This window comes from Thermobia domestica, chromosome 16 (assembly GCF_964235325.1).
Source record: "Thermobia domestica chromosome 16, izTheDome1.hap1.1, whole genome shotgun sequence".
NCBI lineage: Eukaryota > Metazoa > Arthropoda > Insecta > Zygentoma > Lepismatidae > Thermobia > Thermobia domestica.
Window position 1 is genome coordinate 175,435,318 of NC_137469.1, and position 24,918 is coordinate 175,460,235.

The 24,918-nt window shown below is 37.3% G+C and overlaps 1 protein-coding gene across 6 annotated transcripts in view; it reads right to left on the minus strand.

Moving 5' to 3' along the window:
- Rbcn-3B (WD repeat-containing protein Rbcn-3B) overlaps positions 1-24,918 on the minus strand; it is a 334,889-nt gene that overhangs the window by 256,889 nt on the left and 53,082 nt on the right. For all 6 annotated transcript variants that reach the window (XM_081743283.1, XM_081743279.1, XM_081743282.1 and 3 more), the window contains 3 exons: positions 12,220-12,310; positions 5,046-5,217; positions 1,290-1,372 (listed from right to left, as the gene is read on the minus strand). In XM_081743283.1, coding sequence (XP_081599409.1) covers positions 1,290-1,372; positions 5,046-5,217; positions 12,220-12,310 — 346 coding nt within the window. The remainder of the gene's footprint in view (positions 1-1,289; positions 1,373-5,045; positions 5,218-12,219; positions 12,311-24,918) is intronic.

Consider the following 24,918-nt stretch of genomic DNA (forward strand, 5'->3'; position numbering starts at 1 on the left):
CATATTTATTACACCTTCCGATTTCAGGTATGATGAATGATGTCAGACATATGACCTCCTATACTGCTCTGACATGCAACAACTTCTCAGCATTACGCGAAATGAGGCGATTCGGGAACCGCTCTTGGAGCAACTGGATTGTTTTGCGGGCAGCATGGCAGGTGGCACCATCCTGTTGAAACTACATCTCCTGAATGTCCATTCCATTGAAATGAGGCCGCAAAATGTCTTATCATTCGGTGCCTCATTTCGCCCTAGAACCACACGAAGTCGCCAGACAGTTGCTGCATAACTTTCTCCGTTCTGATAAACAGTCTTCACAATTAGCACACGTTGTGCTACAGTAAACTGCTCCATGGCTAGACAAGGGCTGAAGAAATGCGAGAAATTGAGACTAAGGTGACAATCGGAATGTTTGTGGGTAGAGCAACAATACAACACAATGTCGGCAACCGAGAAACAAAAATTTGCCAGACGATCCAAAACCGGCGCGCTTTTTGAGCTGATTTTGAGTTTAACGTCCCTTTTCAGCAGCGAGGTTATGTGAGACGTGGACCTACTGATTACGTGGAATCCGAACTACATGATCTCCCGCCGGGAATCGAACCCGGTCTCCTGCGCCAAAGGCGCGTACGCTAACCGCTTAGCCATGGAGGAGCTCAGGCGCACTTTTTGAATAACGCTATAGGATTCTTACATTTTCCTATCGATGCTATATACAAGACTCATAGAAATCTGAAGTGGTGATGGTGACAACTGTATTTCACCTAAATGATTTAATGTGGAATGATACTTTCAATAATACACATGTATATTTACCGAGTGTACATTTCTTTAACATTTTTTCTTCAAGCACACGGATGTTTTTTTTTTTTTTTTTTTTTTTTAAAGACGCTAGAGAGATTACTTTCACAGTTTGTAACCTGTACCGTACTCTCAATTCAATTCACACTAGAATTACAATTACTGATCAATTATTATTTTTATTATCAATCCAAACTTGAAATCAAATTAATGGAAACACTTGTAGCTTGCAACGCGTACGATAAGTGAAATAGTATCATTCAGGATGTGTGCGCAGTTACTGGAAGTTATTAGTGCAGTCGCAGATAATAGTCTGCAGTACGTCTGGTAGAGTAGAAAAAGGCATGTAATGAAGTGGACAGACGGTGAAGATACAGACCTCTGTGTTTGAAAGAGACCAAATTGAAGGTGCGTGGTGAGTTGACACAATGTATCGAAGCTATCTAGTGTGTTAGATGTTTGATGACAATCTGTATAATACTTACCAATTGATCCAAGATTCCAACGGGTGGTGGCTTCATTTCTGCCCATGCTTCCTGAAGACTTGTTTTTACAGTAGGAGGCATTCCTAAAAATAAATAAACAAGTGTTTATATTTATTATTTATCATGTATGCTTGTTAAGAGAACTTTAATATAATTTGCACTATTCTAGTTTATTTAAACAGCAAGGTAAGAAGCATATCCCTAGACTGAAGAATATATTCGGGATGCCAAATACCGAGGATCACCCGCCCTTTCGACTGGTCTAGTTGCTAGCGCGCATGCCTTTAGTGCAAGGCGTCCCTGGTTACACTCCTGATGAGAGAATCTTGAAATTTGAGTGTATCACAGGGTTTCAGATTTACCTTAAGCCCCAGTGTTCCACCCCCCTCTTAAGATTTACATTTTTAGAGGTAAATTTTAGACTTTCAGTCAAACAGCTACTGCTTCCTTACTATATATCGCAGGATCATGGTTCATACATAAAGAACATCCTTTACAACGGTACCAATTGCTTGTCCATATTATACACCAGGAAAATCGGGGTAAACCAGGAGTTTTTTCGATTTTTTTTCAAAATTTTTGCACTCCTGGCCCGGGTCTGGGTGCACGTAGGGATCTGAAAATCTCTTGAAATGTATGTAGTTACGTACACGATGCGTGTGCAAAATTTCAATTTTGTATCTTGAAAACAAAGAGTGTAAAAAATTTTTGAAGGTCTCAAGGTGATCCATTTATATATATATATATATATATATATATATATATATATATATATATATATATATATATATATATATATATATATATATATATGGCAAAAATTTCCGGTCGCCAGGTCGCCATTGGCGACTAGAAATTTAAAGCTGGCGACCAGTGTTTAGTAGGAATGGTTTCTGCCTAAACTGACAGGGCCACGCAGTTTGTGTTTCGCACGAAAATATCATTGAGCAGGAGAAAACACGGAATGTGAAGTCTTCAAAACGAACACAAAAATTGAAGTTTTCACAACGTTGTAATTCGCCCCTCCTTTCTCACCTTCAATCGAAAGATATAAAATAATTTTTAACGTGTATATGAATTGCCCAATTCAAACTTGATTATCCTGAATCTAATTGTCTATTTCTTTAAATTTTATGCCCTGATGTAATTTCTTTGTTTGTCAAACCGAAGGCCGTGGGAAGGGGCCCTCTCATAATTTGTACGTTAGAAATACTGTCGATCATCATTTTTGGATTGGCGAGTGCGTCTGACTTCGAAATTTTGCGCCCTGTATATATTCTAAAAAATTACTGTGTCTTTACTGTTTGGCCTAGGGTCATGGTTCAAACGCCACTTTGTTCAGTATAAGGCGCCCTTACCAACGGTACCAACCACATGTACTCCCTCGGAATATTTGCACCCCTCTGGCAGTAGGGATCTCAAAAAAACTGAGAAATGCTCAAACGCGCACACAATTTGTACGAAAAATTTCAATTTGATATCTTGAAATCTAAGGTCCTGAATTTTTGTTTTAATTTGTCTAAAAACAAACAAAACAAAAAAAAAAAAAAAAAGTCATGCCCGTCTGCCTCCACTTGGAACCGTAAAGTTAACCAAACGGTTCCAAAATGCATCTGGGGTGTTCTTTGGAACATGCTTGACTTGACTAATAAAAAAAACTGGCTTAAATGCTTGTTAAAAGACATAAATAAGCGGTTAAAGACAACACTACGCTACGGTAACTTTCGTTACTATAAATCGCAAAAAGGTTAAACTGTAAAAGCACGTCCAATATAGCCTTCGTGTTCAAACCGGACGGTAAACTTCAATCAACTAACAAGGATGCTCTCACATTGAGTGTTTCAAAACACCTTCAAGATACAAGACATAACACTGACAAAGTGGAAGTGATCAAAACTCTTCATCATTCCTACAAAGGCAGGCATACGAGACGAAAGAAAATCACAATTAAGTTCTGACAAGTAAACGTTACGCGTGGGTGAATCGAATTGCTGCCCGAGACACATGTGACAGAGTAGACTAAATGTGCTCAATAGTTCAGAGAAGTTTTAGGTGCTATACTCAAAGGGTTTAGGAGATACAGCCACTAGAAAGCCACATGAAGTTACATATTATAGTCGTAATACATGGTCCAAAACATAAGAGAGATGTCCTTACCTGTTATTTCCTCTAAACTAGATCATATTCTTTTTTCCAGCATGTTTAAGTGATGAAACACAAGAGAGAGTTGTTTGTTTTGCAAATCCCAAGTGATTTTGTTATTGCATAGAAAAGCTACGAATTACTACAATCAATAAAGAGTGCATGCCTCGCACAAATAGTCTGCTCACAGTAAGTACATCTAACAAATGCAATCGAGTCGCACTTGAGACATTTTTGTTCACGTCCGTCAAAGCAGTACTCGTAAGGAGCGATCCAAGTTCCGGGCTCCTCATTCGCCTTATGGGAATAGAATCGAACCATGTTGCAAAAACGAGGAGCACTGAACTGTTGAATTGTGAACAACTTGAAGATGAATGAACCTGTCACGATGCCAAATATTCACGTCACTTCCTGTTATTCTATCAGTGATGAAATGAACACAGGCTTTGTATAGACGGAACAAGTGAATATCCACAGGCTGAATTATGCCAGTACATCTGCCAAGTATCAGCCGTTTAATCAATTCAAAGCCTTCTGGCACACACACTGACGAAAGACTGTCGTCTTTATTTGCAGATCATGAATCAAGTAACAGGAGGACTTTCTTCTTGTCACTTGGAATGCTTTTCTACATGACGTCCGAATAAAAACATTTGATGTCGTTACACCTTCTAGTGGCTGTATCTCCTGAACTCTTTCAGCTTTGCACCTTGCACTTTGCACCTTGCTGAGAACTTCCCTGACATACTGAGCACACTTAGTACTACTCTAACACATTTATCTCGGCCAGCAACTCGATTCACCCAAATATAACGTTTACTTGTGAAATGGGGGTGTCCAAGCTGGAACATCTCATAGTTTTATATATATATATATATAGAAATCCCAGAATTGTGGGGGGAGGCTTGACGGTTGTAAGCATAGGAATGACTGATATTTACCAATTAAAAAAAAAATCTGGAATTGGCGGTAGTGGTGGGAGCTTTCCGCCACTTGATGATGGAATCCATGAAATTCCGAGGCATCATGCAGTTAATATACAACTGCTTTTCAAAAAGTGCCCTAACAAAGAAGGAATTTCTCTCACTTGAAGTACTGTCCAAAATAATGGTTGATCGGCTTCAGGGCAGAAATTTAGTAAGTAGGAAAACATTTAAATTTACAAAAGTAGGTATAATTTCTAATTGCTTTTTTTATTTAGTGACTGAAAATATATTTCTTGTATAACAGCTGTGAGTTCCATTTTATTACAACACATTAGGAGTAGCAGAAACCCAAGGGTCCGCGGACCCTACTTTGAGAACTACTGCATTAAAAGAATAAAGTTGCAATGACCTGTATGTACGAAATGAAGAAAATTTCAAGTTTCACGACACAGTTACGCTAAAATGGAAAAATGATTAATGCGAGTGAACGATTATCAAATAACTGGTTGAAGAGAACCAAATACAAATTGAGTGTGTCATCACTAGAGTTCGGATTTTTATGTAATTACACATAAATCCGGACATTAGTCATAACACAATTGAGAGGAATAAACATGATTATAAAATACAAGTAGATGTAGACGGTACCCAAGTTCTGAACTTAAAAAAAATTAAGAGAATTTCATACCTGGTGGTTTCGAAAATTCCTCTTGTTTGATTTGGGCTAACTGACTATTAGTGACATCTGGAATGTTCCACATTACAACATTTCCTTCTGAATCACCTCTCAGGAGAAATTTTTCCAGTTTTCCTTGTCTTGATACCACATGATATCTCATTGCAGGAGGACATGATAGAGGCTGCAATGAATACATACTATATGCAGAAAATACAAAAATTACTTGATTTAGTACATGTTACTTCACACATCCATCTATCAAATGTTTGCTAAGCCACGTACCATTCTGCGTCACTGAGTAGGCTAACCTTCCGAATCGCTGAGTGTATGAACTATGATGAATCTCAATCACTCAAATTCTAAGACAATCACATTAGCAGAATTTCCGTTCCATTCGATTTACAACATAAAACATTTTATGAAATTAAAGCAGAATACAACTTCATTAAGTATCAAGCTGGGAGTAATTCAATTCCGTCTGAAAGATTTAATCAAATATTACACTAAGTTGAAGAAAGCTATTACGTCAAAATGAAAACTTAGTATGATTTGTTTGACACACAAGAATGAATATATATTTATATATATTAGGGATGCCCAAAAATTTTCGGATCCGGATATCCCGGATCCAGTGAGATCCGGACCTAGATCCGGATCTCGGATCTGGATCCGGAATTCGGATCTCAGATCTTGATTTGTATCCAAACCTACATCTGAAATTGTGATGATAAAATTGAATATCTAAAATTCGTTAAAACTTTTTTCGGATTCACTGATATAGTAGGCTGCTGTGCTTTTAAATGTTTCCATAACACGTTTGTGCTACCTTTGTTCTTTATTTTATTTTAACCTTGCAATATTTACATGTTGCACTTTCTGTCGAAGTATCTTTAGTAAAATGTTTCCAAGTTTGATTTCTTCCCATTTCAGAGTATAGCGAACTGTCTGAAAACTGATGTAAATGGTAACAAATTCTTCTGTTTAGCTCCTCTTCGAAACTTAATGTTAGCTTCCCATTGAAAATATTTATTTTATTCTTAGAAAATAAACTTTCTTCTTTTCTCATATACAAATGAAATATCTTTTATATAAGGCTCTTCTAATCGCAGGAATACTAGACAAAACAAACTCTTTATTAATAGTAGTTTCTAACTCACTAGAGTCCAACCATCAACAAATGTAATAATGAATATCTTTCACTTCGAAGGTATATACAACAAAAAATATAGACTGGTTGGCGTGGAACAACAGTAGATTTTTAAACATACACACGAGAATTTCAGGAGCGATATGGTTGAGTTCGTTGTATGATTTTATTACCTAACTTATGGCTTGCCCTTCTGAGGTCGGGAGTTAGTTGAAGGAGTAAATATAAAAGATATTTCTGTTATTTTTTCTTCACCCTCCTGGCTTCTTTAATCATACATTGCAGGACGTAATCAAAACATATACATGCATCGTATCATTGAAGCGTTTTGTCTTTTGTATATTAAACTCTTCAAAAATATTTAACATATTCGCATTTGTTCATGTGATCTCAGGTTCAATTCTCGGTGGGAACATACATGAGAAAATTGAAAGCTGAAACAATATGAAAATAGTATTTAAAAGTCAGAAAATTGATATTAAAACTTTAGCTATCTATTGGGACTGTAAGGCTGTAGTTAAATTAACCCACACGTTTCGTGAAGATATATTACGTCGTTATTGTTTATTTACTATAAGCTACCAGATGCATCCTCAGAGACCACTTTACACTGTAGTAATCAACAGATGAAAACATTGGAAAAGGAATGGAAGGAAGGTCTCCAGACCCTTAGATCAAGGTACTAACCTAGCATTTGCCCAGTATAACTGAGGAACAACCCTGGAAAAACCTCAGTCAGGATGACTGGTCTCCGAATTCGAACCCGGTATTATCCAATTGCGAAGCAAAAATCTTAACAAGTAGCCTGAGGTCGCTCCGTATTATTATTATTATTTAATTAACGTAATGTTTTAAAATTAGTGCAAATTAAACCGTACTTTCTTTATTGCTGATGTTATAGTTAATAAGCCTACATGAGACATCAGTCCCCCATCAAGAAAGAATACTAGAACTGGAATTCATGAAGCGGGGGTGAAGAGATTAATGAGAATGAGGAAACTATATACGATGCAAAAACTGAGTAATTATGACTTTGTCACAGATATATTCACTTACATACGTCTATTAATATTTCTCTGATACAGTGCACTCTTACTTTCTATAGCGGCAGGAAAAAGGCCCGCTTCTGTAAACGAACACACTAAGCACGTGCGTATAGGCGTAATGTCCGTGCAAAGAAACATAGGTAAAACTAGAAAATAATAGGGGAAAATGATAAACCGCCCTTCAACTTTAAAAAAAAAAAAACTAAAAATAAGTAAACTTAGAGCTACGAAAGACGCGAGGCGAATTTTATTGAAAAGATTGTTTTTCCTTAGTGATTAGTTGTGCTAACTATGAACAAGAATTAAAAAGAAAACAAGTAGCTAGCTCTGAGTTTCGCTAGCTATGAGTTATTGGATAAAATTTAATAATAATGAAGGCATTTATGATAATTAAAACAAACTAAACTCTTGGCACGACAGTCCTTCTGTTCCTACCAGCGGGCTTACGTTCAAAGTGGGGATGTGTAGTCAACGCATCGACACCCGAAGTCCCTAATGTCGGATTTCTAGACTGGAGTCCGCTACCTCTTACTTAAGATAACTCCCCAATTGTCCTCACGATGCTGGGTCAACATCGAAATTGTTGAGTGCCTCTCCGGAAATTGAACCCAAGACCACGGGCACCGAAGGCACGCTCTCCGTCTTCTATAGACGAAAAGCTATAGCTACCCACATTATCTAATACAGAAATAAGTTCTGATTCTCTAATAGCTGCTGATGGTGATAGTCAAGGTTCACCGAAGCATGCTCCCAAACCCAAACTGAGATATTGATGTCACTGGAACGCCTGAAAAGTCATTGTGGGTAAATGAATTGCCCACTTGTCAGGATGAAGGGCGATGGTGATGTAAAATGCAGGGCTGTCAGAGGTACTACTTATGATAATTGGATTTATAATATTCTATGTTGCCATAAGCCCTCTTCAAGAACATAACTGTTAATCTTAGCTTTGAAAATGTTACACAAGGAGTTTCATTGCTATCATTAGGTTACAGTAGGAATTATCAGATTTATTTTAACGCTTAACTTTTACATCTCTTCTGATTTACGAATATTTAAATCGCGATTATCCCCTTAAGGTCAATTAGTGATATTTTAAATCATTTCGAACCAACTTTATATATGGTTAGTCTTGTTATATGGGAATAATTGAGATTAGAAGCAGTCTACAGGCTAAGTCCAAAAGAATCTTGGCCAACCTCCTGATAAACTACGTCTTTCAGCAAGGTGAATTGTGGCAATCCGATACCCACATGAGGAAATCTTCGGTTCAGTGTGAAAGCTTCCATAAGAACCAGCACTGTAATCAGTGAAATGTGTTTTGCTAATTTTTATTCAATGTGAAAGTACCTAACTTTATTGCTAAAAAAGAAAAGGCATTTATTTCAAACAAGTCGCCATTACAGTTTTCGTATTTGAACACAACACTCATGAAAAGTCATGTCAAAGTGCGATTTGCCCCTGAAAAAGAATACTTATCTGTTTTTAGTTTCTTGTGTTCCCCAAAGTACATGCGGAATTAGTGCAAGTGCCTTCCGCTCGCATTACAGGTACAAACGGCTACGATCTTGGCACTAGCACTTGTTTTGGTTTCCAGATCTCAAATATTTATCTTTCAGTCTGATTCTATGTATGAATCCGAAATTTCAAATCTAGATAAGGGGCACCAAAATTCATAGTTTATTCTCAGTGCTCATATTGTGATTTACTAAATAATTATTAAATCTAATTGTAAGGTATACATTTGATATTTTGAGCAGACTGAGCAAGATAAATATACGTAAGAACTAGTCAATACTTGCCTTAACTGTTTATGTTTTCTTAACTGTCAATGAAAAAGGTATATTGAGGAATTTTAAATATTCGAGTTTTGTATTCTGGTTTCAAATATAAATATATGTGTATTTCATCTCGGTCCTGCAACCGGGTGGACCTAGATTCGACATTCGAACTCTCATCCGTATCAAATCAGATTATGTATTAGTAAGGCAAGCATTTGATCTTTAGTGTAGAATCAAGGAGACAAATAGACTTGTCAATATTCGTCTTAATTTTCTGTTTTCTTCTTCACTGTCAGGACTTCGTGAAATTACTTTTGGCGAATTTTTGATATTCAAGTTTATCACAATTTGGGTGGGATGTGGGTTTGGATAAGAATCAAGATCTGAGATCCGGATTTCGGATCCAGATCCAATTTCGAACCCAGATCCGAGATCCGGAATCCGAGATCTGGACCCAGATCCGAGATCCGGACCCAATCAGATCCGGATCTTCGGATCCGGCCATTCTAATATATATATATATATATATATTGGGTGTTTCAAAACAACACCGACAACGTTTGGGGGATGATTCCTGACACCAAGATCAGGCAAAAAGTATAAACCAACCTGGATACACAAATGCTTCCTTTCGGAGTTACAGTCTGCCGAAAACATGAAAAAAATGAACTGTAAAGATTCATAGCTAAAATACTATGAGATCTACCGTAGTCGAGTCAAAACTTTACTTAGGAGCTAATATGTGCGCACCCTCCAAAAATAGATGTTTCAGAATCCTGCGGTACTCACGTTACAATTTTTATAGAGGGGGTTTGATTACATGCATATAATTTGAAGTACTCACCAATTATCTCTATAAAAATTGTTGCGGAAGTTCCACAGGATTCTGGAACATGGATATATAGATAACGCATATACTAATTCCTAAGTGAAGTCTTGATCCGACTACGTAGGTCCTATAGTATTGGAGCCATGTACCTTTAAAGTTTATTTTTTTCATGTTTTCGGCAGCCTATAACTTCGAAATCACTGATTTCTGCACCCAGGTTGGTCTATACTTTTTGCCTTATCTTAGTGTTATGAATTACCTCCCAAGCGTTGTCGGTGTTGCTTTCAAACACCCTGTATATTATATATATATATATATATATATATATATATATATATATATGAATGAATGAAACGAGGGTGAAAGGAAAAGGATTAGCTAGAGAGAGAGAGATAGAAAAGCCATTTACCTTTTTCTCCTCCCTTCCTGATCCGAGAGAAAGAAGACAAAGAGGGAAAAATAAAACGAAAGAACAAAGGGTGGGCCAGGGGAAAGAGTAATTGATCCAGGACGCTTTCTTCCTTTCCCTTAAGATCTTTCTTTTCTTGCATTCTTTTTTCATTCCAATATTCCTCCTTTTCTCTTTTCGAACTTTTCTCTTCATCTTTGGATGAGAAAGAAAGGGCTCCACAATAAGAGAATGTTTTGTAGGGGGTGAAATACACGGAAGTCCGTCGAGATCGTAATACTGCAAATTGGGGATGGGTTAAAATATAGAACAATATTTTCGATAAAGTGGGTACTTTCAAATATTAGGATCAATATTAACGGACCAAAGCCATATCCACGAAGAAATTAAATGTCGAATAAAAGCAAGGAATTCGCATTATTATTCAGTTAAAATCTCTTGTCGTCACCAATTGTGTCGAAGAATTTGAAGCTTAAAATATATAAAACGATAATCATGCCTGTTGTTCTGTATGGTTGCGAAACATGGTCGCTTACTCTGAGGGAAGAACATAGACTGAAAGTATATCTTGTATATCTTCCACGCAGGTTGTATATCTTCCACGCGTATCCAACTTTGGTTTTCATTTTACACCAAGTTGCACTGCGAGTATCAAACCATGGTCAAGATATATTATAGGTGGGTTGGTGTTGCTTCTATGATGGAAATTAGAAGGTAGTTACTCAAACATAAAGCAAAAATTTTTGAATTCGAATATTTTCGTCACGTTTTCACTAGAAATTTGAAGGGGGAAATACATTGTTTCTAGTTTTCGGTAAGCTCCTTCAATCAAAATATATATGCATATTTTGTTTCATCCTCGTAACTTAAGTCGTTTCCGAGGTATGAACAATTTTTCATTTTTGAACTTTCAACAACAGCTTCGGAATTCGAAAGAATTTGATTTTCTGGCCAAGGTTATCTTTGGATATGAGGTACATTTGATATAAATATCATAGCAATTCGTGTAGGGACACTTTTCACTGCCTTATCCAGCTACACCCTTTTGAAATTAACTTCCATATCTTTCTTGTTGGAAGATACTATCAAAAAGAAAGTGTCCCCTTGATTCATTCTGTGCGACTTTGTCGCTTGTTAAAATTTTGATATCTTATTTGAAGAATCTTCGAGTAAGAATTCTGGACTAAGTACACGAGATACATAAACTGGGAACATGTTCCTTTCAGCTTTTCATATTAAACTTTCAAGATAAGCTCGTAGCCGCTCTTACTTAAAATAAGAATAATACGTAACTAACTAACTAACTCTATGACTTACGGAACCCGGAGGTTCAATGCCGCGTTCATAAAAGCTATCCACTGACTTCTATCCTTAGCGAACTGGATCCGGATTCTACTTTGTATTCCTATTTCTGCGAGATCCATCTTAATATTGTCCTCCGATCTGCGCCTGGGGTTCCTAATGATCGTTTTCCGATTGGAATTCCAGTTAAGACTTTGAAGGCGTTCCTACCTTCTTTCATTCTGACTACATGACCTGACCAACTGAATCTCCTAGATTTGATGACCCTAACAAAGCCGTGTAGGTTATGTACTTCCTCGTTATGAAATTTCCGCCATTCCCCATTCCCGTTTCTTTCGGGTCCGAATATTCGTCTCAGAAGCTTATTCTCAAATACTTTCAGTCTACGTTCTTTCCTGAGAGTAAGTGACCATGTTTCGCAAGCATACAAAACAACAGGCATGATTATCGTTTTATATATTTTAAATCGTAACCATTATCTATTTTCACCACAAAAACAATAAAAAAGAAACACATATTTCAAATATAGAACATTATAACACATATCAAATGCACAGCACAGATGCAAACACAAACTCTCATTTGGTATAAAGCTTTGATGTTTCTTCTCACAAGATTGCCAATTCCACTTTGGAAAAGCTATATCTAATATATTGAGCAAAACCTTACCTTGTCTGCAGGCACAGAAAGAAGGCAATAGAGGAAAGGAACGTCACCATCAATGGCTTTATTATGAAAATTCTTGCTATCTGCTATACAGCTGAAATAAAAGAAGAAACAAGGTACAGTAATTATATTAGAAAGTACTCACACACGGTTTATTTATTTTTTTTCTCAATATAAATACATAATCGAGTTTATCTGCTTCTTCCCTATCTCCTGTAATGTGCAGGCTCTCCATCTGTTTTGAGTGAATATTTTACACATTATATCTATTTGCTACTCACTAAGCATTCTTTGTTAATAGAGCTTTTTCTTTTCAAGCTCAGAAGGAAATGATAGAGCTCTATCATTTCTGTTAGCAATAATAGTTGAGGTCAGTGGTGTGAATCTATTTTTTAAAATCCTTTTATATATATATATATATATATATATATATATATATATATATATATATATATATATATATATATATATATATATATATATATATATATATATATATATATATATATATATATATCCAGATGGTGATCAGAAAAATGGAAACACCTAAACGAAATTGAAACTTACCAGATTAATATGGTGTCGGGCTACCTTTCACCTTCAGAACACCCTTGATGCGACGTGGGATGGTGGCATAGAGGTCGTGAATGGTAGCAAGTGGAATTTTACACCATTCCTCGTGCAGGGCACCGGCCAGTTCTGTGAGAGAGGATGGAGGTGGAAATCGTCGCCGGAGTCGTGTTTCCAAGACGGACCACAGTTCAATTATGTTGAGATCTGGGGATTGGGTGGGCCAGGGGAGGTATTGAACTTCATCCCGATGTTCCTCAAACCACGCTGCAACAACGCCAGCTGTGTGAATGGGTGCATTATCATCCTGGAAGATGGCGTCATTGTCCGGGAACAACATCCGGACCATAGGATGCAAGTGGTCTCCTAAAATTGCGACATAATTGTTGGCAGTGATTCGTCCGCTAAGTGTGATTACAGGACCCAATGAAAACCATGATATGGCGGCCCACAGCACCACCGAGACGCCGCCATGTTTCACAGTTGGGCGCAGACACTACAGATCATAAGCTTCTTTGGACGTTCTCCACACATACACACGGCCCGTGGTTGGGAATAGGGTGAAAGATGACTCATCCGACCATATCACACGTTTCCAGTCCTCAATGGTCCAAGTTGCATGGTCGCGGCACCATTTGCGGCGTGCGAAAGCGTTATGGTCCCTGATGAGCGGTTTGGCCCGTGTAACACGACCCCGTAAGTTCATGTCATGTAATTCGCGGCGGACTGTGATTGTCGAAACAGGGTGGGAGAGGTGCTGATCGAGTTCCTCCGTCACTTGCTCCGCAGTGGCACGACGGTTCTGCGTGACAATGCGCTTTAATACCCGGCGTGACGTCACTCATGATTTTCTTCCGCCCACTGTTCCGCTTCCCCGATGTGGTTTTCCCGTGTGTTGTGTAGGCCGTCATCACCTTCGACACTGTCCCACGCGACACACTAACACAGTAGCCACTGCCGTCACACTCACTCCACATAACCGCGCACCAACAATTTTCCCTCTTTGAAAATCTGAGAGGTCTCCCAGTTTACACTACCTCCGTCTGTTGCAGCCACTGGACACTGCTGTTCCACTGCGCCTGACGTAGTATGGAGACCGACCTAACACACCACCACCAGCGGTCCGGCGCTGCGGGCGCCACGACACCACTGCCAACCCATACATCTGACGTGTTGCCAGCTACAGGTGTTTCCATTTTCTGATCACCATCTGTATATGTATAGCGAGAGAGAGAGAGAGAGAGAATAGACGGATAGATTAACTTTCTTAAGAAACAAACGATACTAGGTAGACAAAAGCAAAATTTTTACTGGATACCACAAGTGACAAGCAGAGACCTACACAGCATTCTAATACAAAGGTGCGACAAAATTAGGTAACAATGCGAATATCTTGGAAATTAATTATACAAGATAGATGGTTGTCAAAAAGTATTGGAGAGATCTTGATCCAGCAGTGGTATGGTGCATGCGTTTCAATATAAATAACCGTCACCACTACATTCATGAAATTCAGTTCTCATTCTTGATATCTGAGGATTTGAGATGAAGAAATAAGCGCTTATACCTTGTTCTGAGAGATCATATGTTCAATATTGTAGCTGTAAGATTTTTTAGAAACAAAGATAGTTAAAATAAATTTACTATTCCTGGATACAACGGGGTAAAATTTGCTGTTATATCTGTGCATAACAAACGGTTCTGCGAACTCGTATATTTTAACAATTGGTTCTAGCGAATTGGTGCGAACTGGCTGTACAGCACCAGTGGTTGAGATAGAGAAATGATTGCAAATACTTGTAATTCTAATTCTTCAATAGCATAAATTTATAGATTTCTTGGGGCTTAATAGGGGCATCTGCAGCTGAGCTCTTTATGCATGTGACGATTCAGAGCTCGCTCATTGGTTGGTTGATTTGGAGTCTCGCGTCCCGTTCAGCACATAGGCTATATGAGATGTGCATTTAGAGTTTAACGTGGAATCCGAACCATACGAGCTGCCACAGGGAATTAAACCCGGGTGACCCACGTCAAAGGCGCGTACAATAACTATATAGCTACGAGGTCGCTCTTCTTCTTACAAGCAAAGGGTACGATATCAGGACTCGAGTTGCGCAATAAGAGTTATATATCCTTAAAGAGCATCAAGTAATTGGTTAATTACCAAGTTATTAGCTGCAGTTCGCCAATAGGGAAAAAGTTATGGGACTTCAAAGGTCATATTGGGGCCAATGGCAAATACATGAAAGAAAGCGTCTCTTTCGTCTTTCCTATGTATTCAATATGTGGAAAAGGGAGATAGCGATTCAAATCACATGTTCAAGCCACACAGTTGATGTGGAAAGAAGAAAAGATCGAATGATCCAAACAAAGGCAGTTTGCACAATGTGCACATCTTACAATAACTAACAAAGAAAGACAACGAGCTTTCCGATAAAATTATTCCTGCGAATGTGACATTCACGAAGAAACTAATACCGGCTGGATGCACAGAACTAGTCCAGACCCTGGACGTGTACTTTTTCCGTCCTTAGAAGAACTTTGTCAAATTTGTCACTGACACAATCGTACTTTATCAGGAAACGAACATCTCGCACCGTGACAAGTTCTTGAATCTCCAATCGTATACGGTGTATCAGTTCTGTGCTCCGCCGTTTCACAACATTGATCGATTTGCTTTCTACAAAACGAGATACCTAGATATCGAATTTGAAGCACTCCAGACATCCATTCAGTACTGCTTCGACTCCCTTATCACTGCATTGTGTTATCGCTGCGAGTCAATGGCCATTGTGTGCACATTGTACAAACTGCTTTTGTTTGGATCATTCGATCCTTTCTACTTTTCACATCAACTGCATGGCTTGAACATGTCATTCGAATCGCTATCTTACCTTCCCAACTACATAGGAGAGACGGGAGAAACGCTTTCTTTTTTGTGTTTGCCATAGGCCCCAATATTACCTTTGAAGTCCCATCATTTTTCCCTATTGGCGGACTGCAGCTAATAACTTTGTAATTAACTAACTATTTGATGTTCTTTAAGGACATATAACTCTTATTCTGCAACTTGAGTCCTGATATCGTACTCTTTGCTTGTTAGTTTAACGTCCTACGTTTATGCACTGAGGCTATGGCAGACGATGGTGATGAGATGGATGATAGCTATGGAATTAAGTAAATGGGACAGTCCCGAGGAAACACATCCATACCGTGTTTATCCACTCCAAAGTTTACTTAGAGCGTCCTGGAATCAAACCATGGACACCACGCACCAGAGGTGAACGCTCTACCACTAAGCCATCACGATCTCCAAAGAGAGGTCGCTCGTGTCTCGTATCTATATTTTCACACACGAGCCCTCGCCACAGGAAATTCTTGGTTCCATTCCTGATTGGAGCTCATGTGGTTCGGATTCCGTTATGCAGTAGGTTTCACGTGTCACATAACCTCGGTGATAAAAAGGGATAACCTCCAGCAATGAACTAATTCGACAAAAGACGAATATTAACTTAATAAGTAATGATGCCAGTTCTGGAAGCGTGCGAAGCCTTTCAGCGACTACTTTCACTCCGTCGTTCTTTATCCTAGATTTTATTACCCTTCCCTCCACATCCTTCTTTATTTCACTCTGCCATCTGTTTCTTACTCTTTCTCATAGCCTTCTTTCTATAAATTTTATGTACAGAAATTCAAAAGTAAGTGTTCTCCTTTCATTAGGTCGACCATACGTCTCGCTTTGACCGTGACAGTCCCGTTTTAGGGACGTGTCCCTGCCGTTCAGTCAGTAAATACAGAAAAAAAAAGTAATATTTGTCCCATTTTATGCAAGCGAAAGAAGTAAATAACAAACCCAGCACCTCTACTCCTTGTAAAGATATTAATAAGTAATAATAACAAAGAGGCAAGAACTGAACTGAAATTCCCTACATTAAACATGATCTATAGTTCGCAGTGCTGCTCGAAAGGCACCAGAGGTTTTAACAGTTGCTTTCTTGTTTAACAAACTTCAACGTGTCTTTCATTTTTCATAAGTGTCAAATACCCTACCCTATAACAAAAAAAAAAAAAAAAAAAAAAAAAAGCGAGTAGGAGGAGCTCTGATATCAGGGTGCTGATAAGAACAAAATAGATCTAAAAGTCCAGGATTGCTAATTCAGGATTAGTAGCAACCCTAGCCATGTTCTTTTTACTTCTACCCATTTTATAGCCAATTTTCACATTTATTCTTACGTCTCTAAAAATATAGTCATTGTAAGTAAATTCTACGTATGTAGGTAGAGGAAATTTAAACGTGAAATTTTTAACGCCTAATTTCTTATGAGCATGGCGAGAGATGCTGGCGGCTTGGTACCTAGCGGGCGAGAGTGTTGGTTGGGTGTTGGCAACACTGCAAAAGTCAGTAAAACGTTTATATTTTATACCTTATATATATATAATGTGGTATTACAATATAAATGAATTAGGTATTGCTAATGTGAACTAAAACTTATTTACGCACTGACCTGTTTCTTATTTCTCATGACTTATAAAAAGCCGGATCCTGTCCCGTTTTCAGCTGAAAATTTTGTGGTCGTCCTAACTTTCATCCTTTCTACAAGTTCATATCAATGTAGCCTACTTTTTTTATTATTATTTATTTTTCGAACTTACTCTTGGTTGAAAGTACTCCTGATAATTCATTTCTCATACTCTACTTCAGCTACATAAGAATCTTATTTTCTTGTCTGTCAAAATCCAACTCTATCTCCTTGAAGTGACACGTAGGTAACTACGTGAGGCTACAGCGCTATGATTTCTGTGCTTCTGGCTTAGCAAGGTCAAAATGTTTCCAAACGTATTGAATCCTCGGATATAGGAAAAAGAATGCACAGTTAAACTCAAACAACGGAGAACGAGAAGGAAATAATAGTAGTTGTTAATACTACAATAACAATAATAGTGTCACGATTAAAGCAAGAATGGGTCACCGATACGAACACTTGACTCACCAGCCAGCCTTAAAGATTTTCTGATATCTGACAAGAAACGGACATGAACCTGTCACCCGGACATCCGAATCAAACCTACTTTATTCGTTAAACATTACAAAGATATGTTCACACACACACACAAAAAAAAAAAAAAAAAAAAAAAAGCTATGGACAACGGAGTAAGTCCCTAAGACGGAGTAAGAGACGGAATAGATATGAGATTAAAGCTTGTAGACCAACACACGTTTTACCCTCATATGTATTCTGTCTATTAATACAAAACTTGGTATACACATTTCTTATCTCTTATAGTACTTTTCGAGATACATTTAGATTGTGTGCTTTAACCCGGGGCCACTCCAGAGGGGTCCAAAGTTGATGGAAGGGATTTCTGGAGGGAATTTTCCCGACATTCTCCCAATTTTCCCTGTTCAAGTACGTTATAGGCCCCAATACATAGCACCTCTGGAAAGCTTGTTTAATGCTGAAGAGAATGAATTATAAACCATGATTTTCCAATGAATAGTGTTGATGCAATAGCTATTTCCCTGCGAGTCTACGACTTTCCTTATAATAACAAGGTTAATGGGCCTCAGGGACTTACTCCGTTGTCCATAGCTTTTTTTTTTTTTTCATGAGTATATCTTTGTAATGTTTATCGAATAAACTAGGTTTGATTCGGATGTCCGAGTGACAGGCTCATGTCCGTTCCTTGTCAGGTAGTTACATGAAATAGATTCCAAAGTGGTGCAATTAAATGGGAATATGGACATTACACTAAAGTACTATGATCCATGATAATATAAATAACTTCAAGATCAATTTTATCAATAAATTTAAAAGAACTTGCTCATCCAAATTTCTATAGAAGGTTCAAAAAATATTTAAACGTCGATTTATCGCTGACAGCTATCAGCACTGTTAAGACTTAGGTAAGGAACAATATTCTGGTAGGCAAACGAAGTATGGAAATTAAATGTTTACACTCATATATAAAATTATCTCGTTGCTCTACAGAATATACATCTGACATATTTCTCCTTTATCATCTTCTTTAGTAATTAGTGGTGAAGGTGAAGGTGTCAGTGATGTTATTCAACTTATTTCCAGGGTACCAATGTCCAAATTTAATTTTGATTTCCTCATTCGAAATGCCTAATTTCCTCATTTAATTTTGATTGTAAAATGACTACCTTTCTACAAATGAAGTTGATTGTTTCCAAATTTCACTTTATCGATGTTATGCATTGAGTCTTTCAGGTGTTTAGAAAAGCCCGATGGTAGAACATTATTGTATTTGGCATCCCCAATATGTCCTTTTAAACTAGCGAATGTTTCCTTGTTTGTCATGCCTATATTGATGTCTTGGAATGTAGACGAAAATCCAGATTGCTGAAGGTCATTTCCAGGTGTTCCGGACTAACAGGAACACATATTGCACTTCCAATTACTATCTTCGCTGAAATAAAAGCTCCAGAAAACTGTAACTCTGTTTAGCTATCAGGCATTTCAAGACCTTCATTTTGACTAGGATACAATTTTTACAATAACAGTGCTTAAACAGAAATTAATTATTGAAGTTACTGTTCCGGACTGACAGTTTTGTAACCCTAGTTTCAATCTGAAACAAGAAATTTTAATTCTCTGAAAAAAGTGTTCCATATCACATATTACAGTAGACAAACGTAGTATTACTTTTGTGTGTGTGTGTGTGTGTGTATGTGTGTGTGTATGTATATATATATATGTGTGTGTGTATGAAGGTAATTTATAATAACAGGGATATTAAATTTATAAGCCATGTTCCGGACTGACATTTCTATGTTCCGGACTGATTCTTATGAAATAAAACTTGGATACTGGGAATACGAGTGTAATGGGCAATAGTATTTTGCACAAAGTGTTATATATTAGCACTTAAAACATGTGTGCTTAAGCTAATAAGCATTTAAGCTTACAAAACTGGCCACAAAAGCTTAAGGAAAAGAAACTTACGCTGTAGGACGATATTTACTACAAATGTATAACATTGTAAATCTTTTTTCAACAGGTTATACTTCTTCGGTACAAATTCTAATTCTTCCACTTTAAATGGTTCAGCACCAATTAATTGTAATGGACCATAAAACACAAACTGCTCAGCTACATTTTCAACTCTATTTTTTTTTTTTTTCGGCCAACGAAAACTCCCCAAGAATTTAATTGTAACAAGACTGCCATCTTTGCTGCAAAGGAGAACTCTGCCGATGTAGAACTTCGGATCGTAAAGCAAGGCGTAATACAGATGTTCTTGAAGGCATACTTCCTCAGATGCTGTCGAAGTGGTTTGTAGCTGCACGTGGCGTAAAAACTTGTGCCTGACCCACTTTTCTGATGCATTATACCGGGCGTATTCACTCTGGCAACATCCTATTACCTTGAAGGAGTGATTCTCACGCAGTCTTAGAACGGCCACCACATCTTTCCAAAATTTATCAAGATCCTCATTCTCAGTTTCAATTTCATCCACTGACACTTCAAAAACATTGATATGCTTCACCCTGTTTTCAACTTGTTTTACAAAATTATGTATATTTCTAATAGTTTCCACTTAACATGGCCCTTTTTGCAATTCCCTTTACATTACCTCCTATACTATCTACAGTTCCTTTCCCGTGATAGGTTGCAAAAAGAGTTTCAATTATAACATCAAACATTTCAGCCATTCTTGTTATATCTGCTAACATAAATTTCTGCTTAAACTGATTAGATACGCCGTCAGAGAAGATTTTCAATGTTGCCACTCTTTCACGGAATACACCTGATTCTCAAGAGCCCTCTTTTAAAAATGGTAAAATGCACTGCATATTTTTCGTGTTCCAAAGAATCCGAAACGAAAGTAAAATTAATTTGCTGTCGCTGACCATCATGGTTCAGGAACCAAGACACAGCTGTAAAGACTGACACTTGTTTGTTAACCTAGTGAGCTGACTGGATTTCATTCTGCTCTTTACAGGTGAAATTTTCGGCAAAATGCATCTGCAAAACAATGGTTCCACGAAGAATGTCTGCTTTGCTGTTAGCAAAATATGTTGCTTGTTGACGTTTTATGAGAGTATGGCTAGCAAAAATGAGGAGCATCACCAGTAATTTCATCCAGCAGGTCTTCAATTGTAAAATACTTGTGTAATTGTAAATTGTCCAAATATAAATAAGAAGCTCTTAAATACAAGCTAGATGCTTACCCGGCAGAATTTCTAATGAGATTGGTGAGCAAAAAACAAGTCAAGGCAAAAAAATCTGTCAATCCGGAACACACACTTAGTCAGTCCGGGACACAGTTTAATGCCAGTCCAGAACACAGTTTACTCGGTTATGGGAGAAGCTACAGTAAAGTCTTATGACTCACTTGAAAGTCTGTTTGAAGGAGACAGAAAATATGAAATATTTGTTTTTTTAAATTCACAAACATACAGGCAAGCCAGATAAAATTAAAAATAGAAAACGTTCCGGACTGACACAAATGTAAATGGCACTTATTTAATTTGGAAGATAATTATACTTACACACACTATATTCATTTTACTACTTGATTTAAGAAATACTGATCACAGTGCATCAGTAAAATACATTTTGGTCAAAATCTTGCTGTCGATCCCTCTGCATATCGGTTTATAACTCAACTAGCAGCGTTCACCCCGCTTCGCTGGGGTCACCCCGGAACGCAATAAACCTTGTTAATTAGATAATTTTTACTTTTTCGCTTTCAAGTGATATGATAAAAACCATAGTAGATTGCAGTAAATGTTAACATTATATCGCCTGTCATTTATGTTAACCCGCCCCGCTTCGCTGCGGTCACCCCAACCCGCCCCGCTTCGCTGCGGTCATCCCGGAACGCAATAAACTTTGTTACTTAGATAATTTTTACTTTTTCGCTTTCAAGTGATTTATAGCGCCTGTCAGTTATGTTAACCCGCCGAGTCACAGGGTCATGCGGGTTGCATATAAATACGTTTATTTTTATACCTATGATGAACTAATAACAAAGGATTTGTACGTATGGACACCTGAATGGTCAATTATCTCAAGACACTGGTAATTGAAAATTAAAGTGATATGATAAAAACCATCTAGGGTCCACATCCTAACAACCCCCCAAAAATGAAAGAAATCGGTTCAGCCGTATTAGCGTGATGAGCGAACAAAGGATTTTTTGTACGTATTGACACCTGATTGGTCAATTATCTCAAGACACTGGTAATTGAAAATTAAAGTGATATGATAAAAACCATCTAGGGTCCAAATCCTAACAACCCCCCAAAAATGAAAGAAATCGGTTCAGCCGTATTAGCGTGATGAGCGGACAAAGGATTTTGTGCGTTCTCTTTTATATATATAGATATACAACTTGCCTGTTTCAATCACTTGGATAATCTATTATTTAATTAGCATTATTTGACAGTGAAATACAAATTGCATTTAATTAATCTGCCTTAATCTGGATTTTATATGAAATTAGCTATCAAATGATGTATTGCACATGTGTATGCCAGCGGTTTTATTTCTTCCATAACAGGTTGACATTTGTCTGGAAATGGCCTGAAACAATTTTCATTGCCTCGTTTTGTTTTTCTCGATATTCTTTGGGGGGCACAAGCAGTAAAATTATGCTTTCTGCTTTATATTTTCGTAATTCGTTTGAAACCGAATGAAATTAAAAAGTGTGCCTATCCATTTCCTGGTATCATCATTCTTTTAAGTGTACATTTATCATGTAACAATCTTTGAAAAATGTCAATCCTGTAAACATTTTCGGTTAAAAGGGAGTTACCATGGTCTCGTATTTTTCAATTTTTTATTTTTATTTTATTTTATTTATTTATTTATTTATTTATTTTTTTTTTTGAGGGGGGGTTAAAATATAGATTTCGATGAGCTGTGTCCAATAACACCACTTTTGATTTCTGGAACCGACCACTTTAAGGTCAAATTAGGGATCAAAGATAAAAAGTGAGACCATTTGGGCAATGAGCACCAAAAATGACCGACTGGGGCGAAATGAGTGTCATTCGATTTGTATTCACACGTACATGAATACTTGATATGCAATTTTCCCAAAAATTCAGTTTTGATCCAGAAAATTTACGAAAATCCAAGATCCAACATTCCAGATTTTCGTTAATTTTCGGGGTCAAAATTGAATTTTCGGGAAAATGACATCAATTATCAGACAACACTCCAAGAGATTAAGTACTTTGTCTATTTCAATTAAGGGAGTGTTTTGTTTTGTTAATATAACCCTAACACAGTCCATGCCCAAAACTAAGCAGATTAAGGTGTGCATTACAGGGCCGGATTTAGCATTTTGGCGCCCCTAGGCCCAATAATTTTTTCCGCCCCCTAGTCTGGTTAAAGTTACTTTCCTAAAAACCTTTATTAAAAAATTATATCAGGCCTATATGTTAATTGCTTAAACACCACTCCACGATGCAATTTTATGAGGAATTTACTTGGTTCTGGGCTTAACAAAATACCGTTAATGTATTAACAAAAGATTGGTGAACTTTACCAACAATTATTTGTTCCAATAAACTTTAAAATCAGAATGCTTAATTAGCCTGATTTTTTAATCAATTTAAAAAATATGTTAAGTTATGGCTATTTATTTTTATTTTTAGATATTTTTTAATTTTTTTCTCGGCCGTGCGCCCCCTGGGAGCTTGCGCCCATAGGCCCGGGCCTATTGGGAAATCCGGCCCTGTGTGCATACCCTTAACAGCCAAGAACACTAACTTGAAAATATCGCTTTTACGATGGATACCTTTTCTTAAATAATCGCTCTGCTATCAACTACGTTCCCATGCGAGATTTAAAATATTGAACTGAATATTTTCAAACGAGATAAAATGGGTGATTTCTTTCCAATATAGTTAGCCTTAAGTTGAATGTCCTTCTTACGTACTTTAGACAGTCCAAATACTATCGGAAGTAAAGGTGCATCAACTTCTAATGTCCTTTTACATTCGAACGACTACAGAAAAGAAAAAAGCATGATATTCGTGAGCAAAAAGATCAATTTCCATGTTTCAACGGATTTACACGTTACATTATCCCTATACATCAGATTTTTTTTTTTTTTTTTTTTTTTTTTTTTAACTGTCTGTCCATTCATCTGCTTATCAGTTCGTTCACCCCATGTTAAACATATACACTTCCGTAGAAGGTCGTTTCAAGACAACTGGTCCACCATCTACAGTATATGAATATAATCCTATGTTTATTGCAGTCCTATCTTAAGTAAGGATACAGAATTTCCAAGACCATGGATGTTAATGTATTTTCCTGGATATAATATGCACAGCCTGGAGAAGATAGGAGCTGTCGAACTGAACGTATTACGTGTCGTATGCTTTTCGCGCTGATGTAAATTCATCTAAAACATCCATTCGAGATTGATAATCTTCTATTTTCATTTACCACTAGAAATGATAAGATTTCAATACGTAAAATAAAGGTAGTCAGTATACTAATTTGTGTTCATTCACCGCTCAGGGTCAAAGAAACTTTCTCAACATACACCCTGAATTCTGAAAGTCAAGCACAACACTTCTGATTCACAGATATACAGGGTGGTTTTAATTTAGATTATCCTAGAAACTAGCATCAGCTCTAGCTAGCGTCTAATACTGTTTACTAATGTGGTGTTTATCATATGATTTCAGAAGCTGATCCAGTGAAAACCGCAAAATGGCTGATGTATACAACGTAGAAAACAGAGCTAAGATTGCCGCCAGAAATGAAGTTTGGAGGTTGGTGGAGCAAGTACAAAGATAGGGAGGCAAGAGCGAGGTAGGAGTGCAACGCTTAACCTAAGACAAGAAAAAAACTGTCACAAGAAATTAATAACAACTGGTAGTCTGTTAGGGACAAGTCGATCTGGACGATCCTCAACACCCAAATCAGAAGACAATGTGCATGTTATTCAGGACATGTTTGAACGTAGCCTTTCAAAATCCACAAGACAAGCTGCTAGGGAAACGGGATTGTCACATCACACGGTAATGACCATTTTAAAAAGTTAATTACATTTTCAACCTTGGAAGCCACATTACATTCGTGAACTTTCTAATGAGGACGGCAACAGATGAATGAGAATTTTGTGAGATTATCCAGATTT